General features: G+C 38.3%; 1 protein-coding gene across 17 annotated transcripts in view; it reads left to right on the top strand.

Annotated features, from left to right (window-relative positions):
* MYT1L (myelin transcription factor 1 like) overlaps nt 1-12,226 on the top strand; it is a 320,395-nt gene that overhangs the window by 282,318 nt on the left and 25,851 nt on the right. For all 17 annotated transcript variants that reach the window (XM_017745019.1, XM_017745023.1, XM_017745030.1 and 14 more), the window contains 3 exons: nt 2,219-2,281; nt 7,656-7,739; nt 9,058-9,279. In XM_017745019.1, the coding sequence (XP_017600508.1) occupies nt 2,219-2,281; nt 7,656-7,739; nt 9,058-9,279 (369 nt within the window). The remainder of the gene's footprint in view (nt 1-2,218; nt 2,282-7,655; nt 7,740-9,057; nt 9,280-12,226) is intronic.

Raw genomic sequence — 12,226 nt, 5'->3', positions numbered from 1 at the left:
GTAACGAAAAGTCTTGGAAAAGATGAGAAAAACATTGTTCAGTTTTGCTAATAGCTTATCCTTGAAAGGATAGAAAGTCTGGAGAGGAAATTGGTGGCTTCAAATCATGGGTTCATAAAGAAGAAATCATTGTCGTTACCTCAGACAGTCTGCAGAGGAATAGTCCCATGGCTCTGGGTTCTCCTTTAATCAGGTAAATGCCATGGACAATTAGAGCCAAAATTTAGTCAATTTCTTTAATTAATTCTTACCCCCGTATCTTTTGATTCAGCATCTTAAGAGGCTTCAGTGATGCAGCTAGTCTTGATAGAAATACAAGATAGACATTACAGACCACTGAAGCTACCTAGCATGGAAAAAAAAAAAAAAAATCACATGAAGCAAGAGATTGTCTATCTGTAGATCTCAAAACATTTGCCTAAAAATAAATATAAATAATGAGAACATATATATATATATAGATATAGAGTATTTAAATTATATCACATAAGATACCCTGACCTCTTATTTTTTTAAAGAAATAACCAAAGTTAATGCTAGCCATGTGCAACCACAACAAAGAATGAAGGGTAGGAGCCATATGGACTGAGTTACGACTCCTTTATCAAGGATCATATTTTTACATAATTGGTATCAGAAGGATCTATGCAGAAATTACAGGCTTTATATTTCTATAAGCAGAAAGATTGATGTGTGATGTCAACCTCTATGTTGGTCTTTAAGATATTAAGAGCCATGTTAAGACACCTTCCATGCAAGACCACAGTCATGTATTTGGTCCTGTGCAAAGACAAAGCAAGAGAGGAGAATTGTCTCTAAGCATGTTGTTTAGATTTCTTGTCCAAAGTGCACAGCTTCTTTGGGATGAAGAAGAGAAACTTCAGTGTTGTAGGGAACCCCACAGATTTTACCAGCTCACATCTGAGAACTGCTACCGTATTTTAATGTTTTCTATAGAATAACTGAGTGGGTCCAGATGAAGATTATATGGGAACTTCATTGAATACATTCCAGTTTAATTTGTCTTTCAAGGTATCAATAATCATGTTTGAAGTTTGGCCCTGCAGAGCTCCTTAGAAGTAGGTAATGCTCACTAGCTTAAAACAGCTAAAATTCAGCTTAATGGAACTCGACAACTCAGTTGCACTGAATGTTCAAGTCTCTGCAGAAACCTTGTGAAACAAAGGTTTACCAGTATGGACCAACTTTGAGGAAAGCAGACATGTAACTAAAGGGTGAAAGCCAAAGTCTGCATGAACTCCTGATTCAAACAGTGAAAAAATTCAATGTTATAGAAATCTTGTGTTTTAGAATGCAACATCTGAATTTGTGAGCAAGCTTTTTTGAATTTGAATGCTTTCTCCAAATGAAGCTTTAAATAGCATAGCTAAAATTCAAAACTCAGACTCAAGAAAAGTGACTTTTTGGAATTCAAACAGCATTTGTCTGTTCAGTAAAATGCATATGAATTAATACTTTGTCTTTTCTGTGATTTAGTATAGCAGTTCAAATACCAACTAATGATTTTTCTTAGCATTCTAATGTAGCTTTTTCTGTGATGATCACAATCATCTTTGCAATGTAGAAAAAACCATTTTCTTTGATGGCTCTAATGTCATTCCACTGTTAGAAATTCCACTGAGGGATGTATAATTTCTGTCTGGTGCTGTAGCTTGGTGTTTGGGTGGGTTACCATTTCTCTGCAAGCGGCCAGCATTACTTCCCTGTCTACACATTTTGTTTTTCTTAGCCATTTCCTTTGCTTCATGGAGAGGTGAAGGGGTCTCTTCATGGTGCAACCTCATGACACTGTGCAGGGGGATTAGAGCAATAGCTCCAGTGGAAAAGAAAATTACTTGCTGAAATGTTAGCCACTACCTAAGCATACACCATGGGGATAGTCCATTTGCTGTCAACCCGACTCATTCCTGGCAGTGTAAGGATGCTGGATTGCTGGGAAGTCTCCAGTAATCTGCCTGTACTTGAGATATCCAGGAAGCATTTGAGTGAGCAACTGAGGAGTAGCAAACAAAAACATTTTATGAATGAAAAACTATGTTTGTCCCTGGTGTGGAATTAAGCTCAGGTTTAGCAATGGTTAGGGGTCCCAAAGGCTGGCACCTGAGGAAACAAGGACTAAGCCAATGAATATTTTTAAATGGGCAGTTATGTCTTTCCTGTGAGTAACTGCTCAATGTCTCTTCCATTGTTATTCTAGGTGTCCCACCCCTGGGTGTGATGGCTCTGGGCATATTACTGGAAATTATGCTTCTCATCGAAGGTATGTAAAGACAAGGTTTTGTTATTTAAATCAAATAACTGCAGGGCTAGAAGGTACCTCAACTGACCTAACCACGCTCTGAATACTGAAGTAGGATTGAGTGTTGCACAGACATGCGTTGGTCTAACTCATATTAACCATTAATGAATAACATTTCTCAGCTTCAGCATTACTCACTATCCAAATAGGCGGGAACATTTTTGCTAATATCTAGCAAGGTCTTTGTACAAAATAAATTCAGTTTTTCTACCTTCTCTAGTAGCCCAAGGAAGCAATTCAGCATTCATGTTTGTTGCTTTACATTCTGAACGACTTTACTCTTCACAGTCTGGACTCAAATCCTACTCCTGCATTTTTTTCCCCACAAATTGTATTTCCTGAATGTTCATGTCAGTCTCTTCCAGTCTCACTTCATATTCCTTGAAATGCAAAATTGGACCCCGTTCTTTACCTCCTCTCCCAGATGAAGCCTTACCAACTTTAATCAGCTTTAAACCTCTTTCATCTAATATGTACTAGTCTTGTTAGTACATTTCAGAAAAAAAGTTTGGCTTGTCCTTAAATTGCAACACATTGTATTACATCAAGCCAGAAGAATGGAAAGAGAAATTTACGGATGAAAGCTGTTACCTTAACTGCCTAAACTATAACTTTACCAAGGGCCAAAGAACACTTCTCATTCACTAATTAGGATATTGATCAATTGCAGTGATCAACTACCACTGTAGAGGTAATGGTATAAATGCTCTGTAATTAGCAATTCCCCTGTGGCTATTTGAAAACTAAATCAGTAGAGAAGAGCTGTGCCATATTTTGTAAATATCTATCTACTGTTTAATCAAAGAATAACAGTGAATAATAGTGTAGTCCATCTCTCTCGTGTTAGTAAAGGCTCTTTATTCCCACACAGGCTAGTACTGTTGAATCTGGATATTTACTTTTGTCTTGGTTTTTGAGACAAAACTTCAGGAGGAAACACTCCGGAATGAGTGTTCCTCCCTGTTTCCTCCATCAATGAGACAAATGGGTCACAGGAAGTGAAAGTGGAAAGAAGAAACCAAACTGTTTATTAACATACAAACAAAACAGGGTAGAACAGGATAAAAAAACCCTTCAAAATACAACAAATTCCCGGAGAGGGAACAGACACCGGGACTCGGACCAGCCAGAGCCACCCCGCAGGCCCGTTGGGGCCACCCCCGCAGGCTCCCCAGACCGGCAAGGAGGGAAGGAAGGCAGTGAGGCAAGGGGAAGGAAAGGGAAAAAAAGAACAAGAAAAAAACCAACAGAACCTTTTCCCAGCTAGCTGGAACACAAAAGAAACCCAAAAAACAGCACAGTGCTCCTGGCGCACTCCCTCCCGAGCCTCCCCAAGCCCCTGCCCAGGCCCTGGAGCCCCTGAGCCTTTGGGCTGAGCCGTTCAACCGCCCCCTCGGGTCCGTGGCTCCGGCCCCGCCCCTGGGTCCATCGTAAAGGCACAGCGTCCTTGGGCATTGAGCGGGCGGTTAAGGAATAAAGCGGCTTCATAACATCATCCCAGGACAACTTTCTTCACCGAGTCCCTGTAGTTTTACAGCTGGCTATAACTAGTCAATATACAAATTCCCAGTTTAAATGTATTCCCACTAAAAGAAACAAATAGTTCAAAGTCAAAACATAAACAAAATAAGAGATTGGGAACATACCATATTTTGTGTACTGTGAAAATGAAAGATCACAATATTGATTTCTGTAATGCAGCATTAAATATCAAAAATACAAATAACATTATAAAGGAGAAGAGATAAGCATTTTAAAAGCACTTACATGATGCAGGAGATTAAATCACACTTTCAGAGGAATTTAAGGTCAAATTTAGAGCTACATTTCACTATATGTAAACTTACCAGCTAACACTCTACCAACATTATGCTTGTTGTAACTCAACCCCAACTTCAGGGAAGCTATTTATGTGTTTGATCATCTATTTAACCAGAAGCAGGTAGGAGAGTGAAGATGCAGAAGAACGGTGTTGCTAACAAGAAACCTGAAAGCTGGCGAGGTTGGCAGGGGAGAATCACTGAATGTTGACTCATTTTTTAAACCCTTTCCCTGTGCATTGTCTCCTGGCCACTATAGGACTGAACTGGACTGGACCATGAGCTGAATGGTGTTACCTCCTTTTGTCTGTAAATTCTTACATTCTTGTATTTCTGCAGATGACTACTGGACCCAGTTTTCATTTGATTGTGCAACATAATTAAGTACATATAAAGATATAAAAAGTAATTTTACAAAACAAAGAGATACTGCATTTGTCTAGTCCATTGGAATTTAACACATGCAGCCTTTTGAAATGCTACCGTGTCTATATTGACCACATAACTCCTTCATTTCTCTTCCAAAAAGGCCTCTGGCAACCCCATGTCTTTGGCTGCCTGCAGGCACAGAAGCACTGACACGTAGTCAGTCAAGTAACATTTTCTTTGCTTAAATCCACAGATGTCCCCAAGAGACCTGTCACATTTACACAGAACCAGCCTTACCCTGTTCAGATCATGATATCTGTCAAGGCCATTTCTGAGGTGGGAGGCTGGCAAAATGAAATCTTTTAAAGGGCAGAAAACCAGTAGCCTAAATCTGGAGCTGTTAAGCGTGAAAGACCCCACAGCATGTTGTCAGTTAGGCTTTCTAATTCCCAAACTGCAAATTAGCATTTAGGTCTGTCTGTATCTGAGTTAGCATTTTTGTTTGTATTTGATACCATCAGTTACCACCCTCTCAGTTTCAGAAGGAAGGGAATGACAAACTTCTCTCGTAAATGGCTGCCGAGATGTCTGGGTATCATCTGTCTTTAAAATGGCTGCTCAACAGCAAGCACACATGAGGCAGATTTCACTGCCATAATTCTGTAGTTCCACATACCACTTCAATTTATGCAAGAAGTAACAGCAGCATGTACTGCTGTTGAGCATCCCTCCCTGTCTTTTGTCTTCATATATGAGGAATTAAACTCATAGAAAAATGAAGTACTATGCTTACCTTGTAATAGCTTTGGTTATTATAGGATAAAAAAATTTAAGCAAAGGCTCATACTTGACATCTGTTTTCTCGATGGATCTGCTGTCAGAGGAAAGATGAATTAATCATAGCCTCAGAAGCTGTCTGTTGGAACTGTCTGTTTAGAAGACCTGAAAGGTCTTAAAATTTCTAATAAATCATAGTGGCGGAATAGAAAGATCTATTACAGAGAGATGATACACCAAAATACCAATAAGTAGGTGATAATTAAATTGATTTAATATGTAGAAAGCTTTAAATCATTAGTCAAGGCAGAATTTCTTTGTTCAGATTTTTTTATGAAAATGTCATCATCTACAAGAATACCCATCTGTACACCTACTAAAAAAAGTACTGCTTTCTGAGTAATTTCTATTAACTGTTTACTTTTCAGATGAAAATTCTGATTATTCTTGCACAGTGAGTACAACTAGTCTCAGAGATAAAGGAGGGGTATCTTTAACTCCCATCCCCTCCCCTTCACTTTCTGCAGACCAGGTTTTATGCCAGGCAGTGAACCAGCCTGTTTCTGAACTTTTCCCTTGCCCTAGAGCCAGCTTCCTCTTATTCTGAATCCCTCAGACTCCCTTCCTCCTACTTCTTTCTTACAGGCAACATTATTATTTTTGAAGAAAATTTTCCTTAATTGGCACAGGCTTTCTCAGATTTAGTTTGTACACAAGGAACTATGGTACTTTGGTATCCACTGTGCAAGTTGGAATAAACAGCAGTTTGCTTTGAAAAGGAAAATGGTTACATTTAAAATGAAAAATGAAATGGGATGAGAGCACAGATCCATATATCAGAGTGCAGATGCCTGCTCCAGTAATGCTGACATGATCCCTGGTGTGACACTGACCCCAGGCTACTAAAAGTCTCCCAGGCAATTCTAAGAAATGATTTGGGACTCAGTGTGGGTCCAGATTATTCTTTACAGACAATACAGGTGTAGCTGTCCTGCTTTACAGAGACAGAGAGCTTAGCTCTACAAATGTGAACTTTCTGGTCTTGGGTCAAAGCAGCAGTTCTAGGTTCCTTCTGTTTAGCACTGTAGATGTAGCCATGACATCTCACTAAAAGTTTCTAGATAATATACGTTGTCCAAAATCTTGTTGCAGCATTTCTCTCTTTCTTTAATTGACTTATTTATGACTTTTCAACATGTAAACTCTGGGTTTGTCTATTCTTCATTTTCTAACACAGAATTCTGCCTGTGATTGCATCACCTTTTTCTCTGCTTCATCCCCTCAGTCCTCACTGGTTTTGACAAGACAAAATAACTGAAAATTTTGTTACCACTTTTTCTGTCTCTTCTTCGCAAAGACAGGACCTACTACACAACACTCAAGTACCTTTTGTCATGCTGAAAACAGAAATTTAATCTTCTATTTTGTTTCTTTCTCTAGGGAAATTTTTCTTTGGTGACACTTCTTTGTCTCTTGTGTCAACGCTTGAAGGTGTTCTACTGGTGGATTTCTTTTTTCAGTGTTGGTAGTTAAGATGGGAATAACACTTAAATAGAGGACAAAGCATGATTTTTTCCACAGACATTCTTGTATCCTCAGATACCAACTACCTAAAAAAATCTTTAAAAATCTGTTAAGGTCATTGTCAAGTCTACTAAGTGGTTTCTATATTGAATTCTTCATATGCAAAGGAAAGATGAGCTTGTGTAGTTGAAAACAACATTCTCAGTCTTTCGTTAAATGTAACATTGGTTAGCCTAACGTATAACTTTGTCTCTACCAAATCTTTCTGTCTGTGTAAATTCTGAGCACTTGAACTCCTTCTCTGGAAGGCATTGAAAGCTCTGAGCTCTGTCATGTTTTTATTCAGTCATTCTATAGGATTCTTATGGGATGTTTGAGAAGGTTTGATAATGTTTCTAATGTGCTCCCAAAAGAAATCCTTAGTCCTACGAGGAGATACTCCTGTCTTTTCTATTCTTCCGTCCCTCTCAGACACAGAGGACATAATGTCTCTCAAGCCTGAAACAATGGCTTCTATTCCTTTTAAAGATGCCATTGCTGCTGCTGAGTCAGCTGAAGGAATGATTAGGCAGAGGGTTTAAAAGCTGTCTTCCCTGACTCCTCGGGGAGTTTCTGTGCGTGTGGTCTGCACAGCGCCAGCAGTCCTGTCGTGCATCACAAACCCACACGCGCGGATTCCCCCTCGTGGTGGCTGCTGCAGCTCTCCTAATTTAACCCACCTGAGCTTTGATTGTGGAAACTGGTCAGGATTGCCTATTTTGCCAGTTTCTCAGATAGAAAGTGTATTCCTGTAAAGTGTACCCAAGAATGAAAAATTGCATTCTAAAATGTTTTCTTTCACACAGTCTTTCAGGCTGTCCACGAGCAAAGAAAAGTGGAATCAGGATAGCACAAAGCAAGGAAGACAAAGAAGACCAAGAGCCAATTAGGTGAGAACAAATATTGTCAAAGGGCCTTTGTGTGTTTTATAAGGTGTTATGTATATTCAGGTTTTTTTAAGGCATAAATGTTATTGTGTGATAGTTATCCAAGAGTGGATGACCACATTGATTTCTATGAGCAAGTCTAGTATCTGTGCTTTTTTCAGCAAAGAATACCTCAATAGTCAAGGATACAATCTTATATAATTTAGAAATAGTTTAAAATTCTTCATTTTCACGATATTAAAAAATCACTTAGATCTTTATCTCCTGAATTCCCCTTAAAGATGTTTGTATACTACAGGCAAAACATACATGCTAAATAAAGGTTGTTATGGAATTGAGTGTTTATATGAGACTGCTGCAATAAATCTGATTGTTCATGCAGTTTGCAACAGAAACAAATGCCTACCAATAGGTCTTGGTTTCTTCTTGGAAGGCGGTCTGATATCAGTGGCCACTGAACATGCTTAGACTATTCAGGACCAGATCCTCAGTGGAGAGTTGCAGCAATATTTTAGTTCACAAACAGTGAAGTAATTGGCCTTTAGTTTAGACATGTTATGTAGCAACACACTGAAGAAAAATTTACCATGATTTTCTTTAAACATTTCACTTCAAAGATTCTAACCTGTTCCTTCTAACCTTGGTTATTTGGTTTTTCGCAGAATTTTTTAGCTTTAACAGAGAAACTGTGTGGGGGGATTCCCAATTAAGGAGAACCATCAGATGAATACAGAACTGCCTTCATTGGTCTCTGGGCTGTAGCACATAGTTTGATATAATCAAAGAGTGGTTAAAGGAGATGAGCATTTCTAATGAGGTGCTCTGATCATGTCATAATTAACTGTGTATATGTGACGTTTTCATGACTTTGGACAAGTCTTCTTTGGGTTCCATACCTATAAATAAAATGTAGCAAGGATTATACTAAGTAATATTCTATGCTAAGTAGGGTTTTATGGGCAATTTCACTGCTGATCAGAGCTCAGTAGCAAACATTTCAATTCCACTGTGATGTTTTACTGTGATAAACACCTGCAATTGGAATACGGATCTCAGTCCTTTTGTTGCAATGGCATAATGTCAACAGCTGTGACTGAGTCTACTGGTTAGTCTCCTTGGAATTTATCAAAGAACTCATTTTTCTTCAAATTGTAAAGTTCTGCTTGTAATTTTACCCACTACAGGGTATCTCGACTACTTTTGCCACCACAGTGTAGGATTATTCTTTCCTTTTCATGTCAGGTTTATTTAGACTTTATTTTAGAGGCTACCATGTATAATGTCAAAACAATAAAGTTTATCTCTTCTATCTGCTATCCAGATGTCCAGTTCCTGGCTGTGATGGTCAGGGTCATATAACTGGAAAATACGCATCCCATCGCAGTGCATCAGGGTGTCCTCTTGCTGCCAAAAGGCAAAAGGATGGATACCTAAATGGCTCACAGTTCTCTTGGAAGTCAGTGAAGACGGAAGGAATGTCATGTCCAACACCAGGATGTGATGGCTCCGGACATGTCAGTGGTAGTTTTCTTACTCATCGTAGGTGAGTAACTATGACTTACGTTTTTCACTTATGTTTATTATTTCAATAAGATTTAAAATACAGCTTTTTGTCATGGCATTTCTCTGTTGCTTTTGAATTTCATTATTTATTACTTCAAAAAATAATCTGCTTACATGTATTTGTAGGTAACTGGAAATCCAGACACACAATTTTTTTTAATGCAAGCCCTTGCAGATACAGACCTTCATTTGAATGTATAATATACAGAGAATATTAGGGGAAAAAAAACATGCATGACTGTAACTGTAAGTTTCCTATTGCTTTATTGGATATTTCTGGACAAATTACCTTGGGGCAGACTTTGTAAGACATATCTGAGTCCCCCTGATTTTCAGAGATGTCAAACACATTCTTGATTCTCAAACATCAGAGCATGGAACTGAAGAATTTCAGGAAAGAGTTCCATAAAACCAAAGTACTTTTATTCATTTGGTAATGAACATGCTTGTTTAAAACAATATATGTAGAATATGGAACAGTATTTAAAACTAATGAAATGTAAATATTTGACAAAAGAAATACAAAGCTTGATTTTTTCATAAACTTGACAAAAATAAGAGAGCTTTGATGATAACATTTTTCATAGCTTGTAAAAGCAGGAGAAAGTGGCCAATCTCTTAGGGATAAAACTTGCTGCCATTTTAGATGTTAGATGATGAAGAAACAAGGATTTTTTGGAGCTCTGGCAGGGAATCTAGGCCTGCAAATGAGTATAATGTCAGAGCAAATTTCTTATTATATAATCGCTAATATAAAACTTTGTTACTTCAAATATGTCAAGTTGATGTCCCTAATTTGTCACCCTCTCCAGGCAGACCTCAGTTGAACTTCTGTACCCTTTAGCTAGCTAAACCAATTTGATCTTGTTTTATAGTCAGTTCTAGATACAGAGGTGAAAAGTGTACTTCTTTCTTCTCTTGCCTGTAACTATTTCCTTTGATTCTTTCTTTGACAATCCTTTGTAGCTTCACCCAGAAGCCTTACCCTTACTTCAACCTCCCAGACTTTGTGCACATAGTTCCTATTTATTGTTTAGGCTCAGAGTTGTTTTTCTAGTCAGTGTTTTATGGTACCTACCGTGAAGGGATTCTGGTATGTGACCTGAGGTGTTACCTGAGTTGTCAAATGTATTACACAGCCTGCAGCTCTCAGAGGCTTCAGGAAGTAGGAGGTGTAAAACTCTGACCATTTGTGCAGATACCACATGAGGATTTAAGTTTCTGACTTTTAGTAAAATATCAGTATTAGTGTTCGTATTTCAGTTTAACTTTCTTCATAATGGTGTAACATTTATTTAACTCAGAGAGATCCATCATTAAAATTTTGAATTTATGTTACCTTTACTTAAAAGGTACAATATAATTACTGGGAGATTGCTTGCAGGGAGTATTCACATAGTACTTATGGTCTCAAGGAGAAAATTCTTGCAACAAGAGTAACTAACTTCTAAAAGAAATGTACCGGTTTAACAGTTTAAAGGTCAAATTGTGGCTAGAGGTTTTTTTTTAAAAGCAGTGCTTTCATGGAAAAAAAAAAACCCCAATGGAGTAACCTAAATATGAAATTTAGCTGCAGAGCAGCCATGTGTGTTTTTCAGTACCACTATCTTAAGTAGAAACAGAGACATATAAATGGCTTACCTTATAAGATCAGGTTTTGGGAAAAAAGGCCCATTGTTAGAAGAGAGTACCACAAGATGAAAAGTTTCTTAAAAAGATGGATGGAGTAAATTGATCCTACTTAATTATCTTGGGGTAACAAAGGTCCAGTATTCTAAATTGTGAGCAAATGGAACAATTTCTTGAAGCTTCCATAAGCAATGGCAATATTAATAACAAGCCATATTATTTTAAAAATATTATTAGTTCTTGTAGGATTCTTAAGGCTGTTAAAAATGCGTGGTGCATTTGCTCACACAAAAAAAAAGCATGTGGAACCATTTTAGATGCCTTAGGGTTACTTATATGGCCTCCAGCTGCTACTCAAAAAGGTAGGTCCAGTGTAGTATTTATCAGCCTTACTGCTCTATCTTCTCCAGTGGCATTTCATGCCTCTATATGCACAACTGAATCAAACCCTACGTGTAGGATTGAACTTCAGAACATTTCACCTACCTTAAGAATGTGCTTGTATGCTTGTAGGCTGCATTTACTCCACTTCCAGGATCAATGGATCCTGGAGAGTTGTCCACTTCAGTGAAGTAGACACTGGCCTTTAATCAGTTCTACCATAAATGTCACTGACTGTGTCAAGAGGGAGTGGGTTTCCCCTGCCTACAAATAGGTACTTTATGCCATTTGAATTGTTCTTAGAGTATGCATTATGGCCACACTGGGTTGACTTGTGAGACACTCCATTCTTTGATTATGACAGCTAAGAGCTGAATGTGCCTGGCAGGGATCTACAAGGGTGCTGGTCTTGTTAAATGAACGGGCCCCACAGCTCCATGACAGCTTTGACACATAGTTCTCATGCAGATGTTTAAACCCAGGTGCCATAATCTGGAGCTCAATCCCACCTAGATTACAGACTATCCATTTTCTTACGCAAAGGTGAAATATTCCCTGACTTTCAGTGTATCCATTCTAACAGACTGTGGTCTTATCTTCTACCACTAATAACATTTTGCTATACAGCCATGCCTGTACATCTCAAATTCTCACCTTCTCCAGAGAAGCAGTGCTATGCCAGTTACACAGTAAAACCAGATTTACAGACATTCTTTTGCAGGTAGAGCTATGTTCAGCATGCACGAGGGGAAAGCAGGGCTGTGGCCTTTAACTGAGTCAGTAAAAGCTCCTCAGGAAGGAGTAGTTAATGTCTTCATTTTTGCCAGTACACCTTGCTGCTCTCCTAATAGGGGATTTTTCCTTCCCAGTGCAAATATTTTTCTATCATCAGACTTTTCTAAGCATATATATATATA

This window comes from Corvus brachyrhynchos, unplaced genomic scaffold, assembly GCF_000691975.1.
Source record: "Corvus brachyrhynchos isolate BGI_N302 unplaced genomic scaffold, ASM69197v1 scaffold116, whole genome shotgun sequence".
Lineage (NCBI taxonomy): Eukaryota > Metazoa > Chordata > Aves > Passeriformes > Corvidae > Corvus > Corvus brachyrhynchos.
Note: the sequence above shows the minus strand (reverse complement) of the source record. Positions and strands in the feature narration are given on the sequence as shown.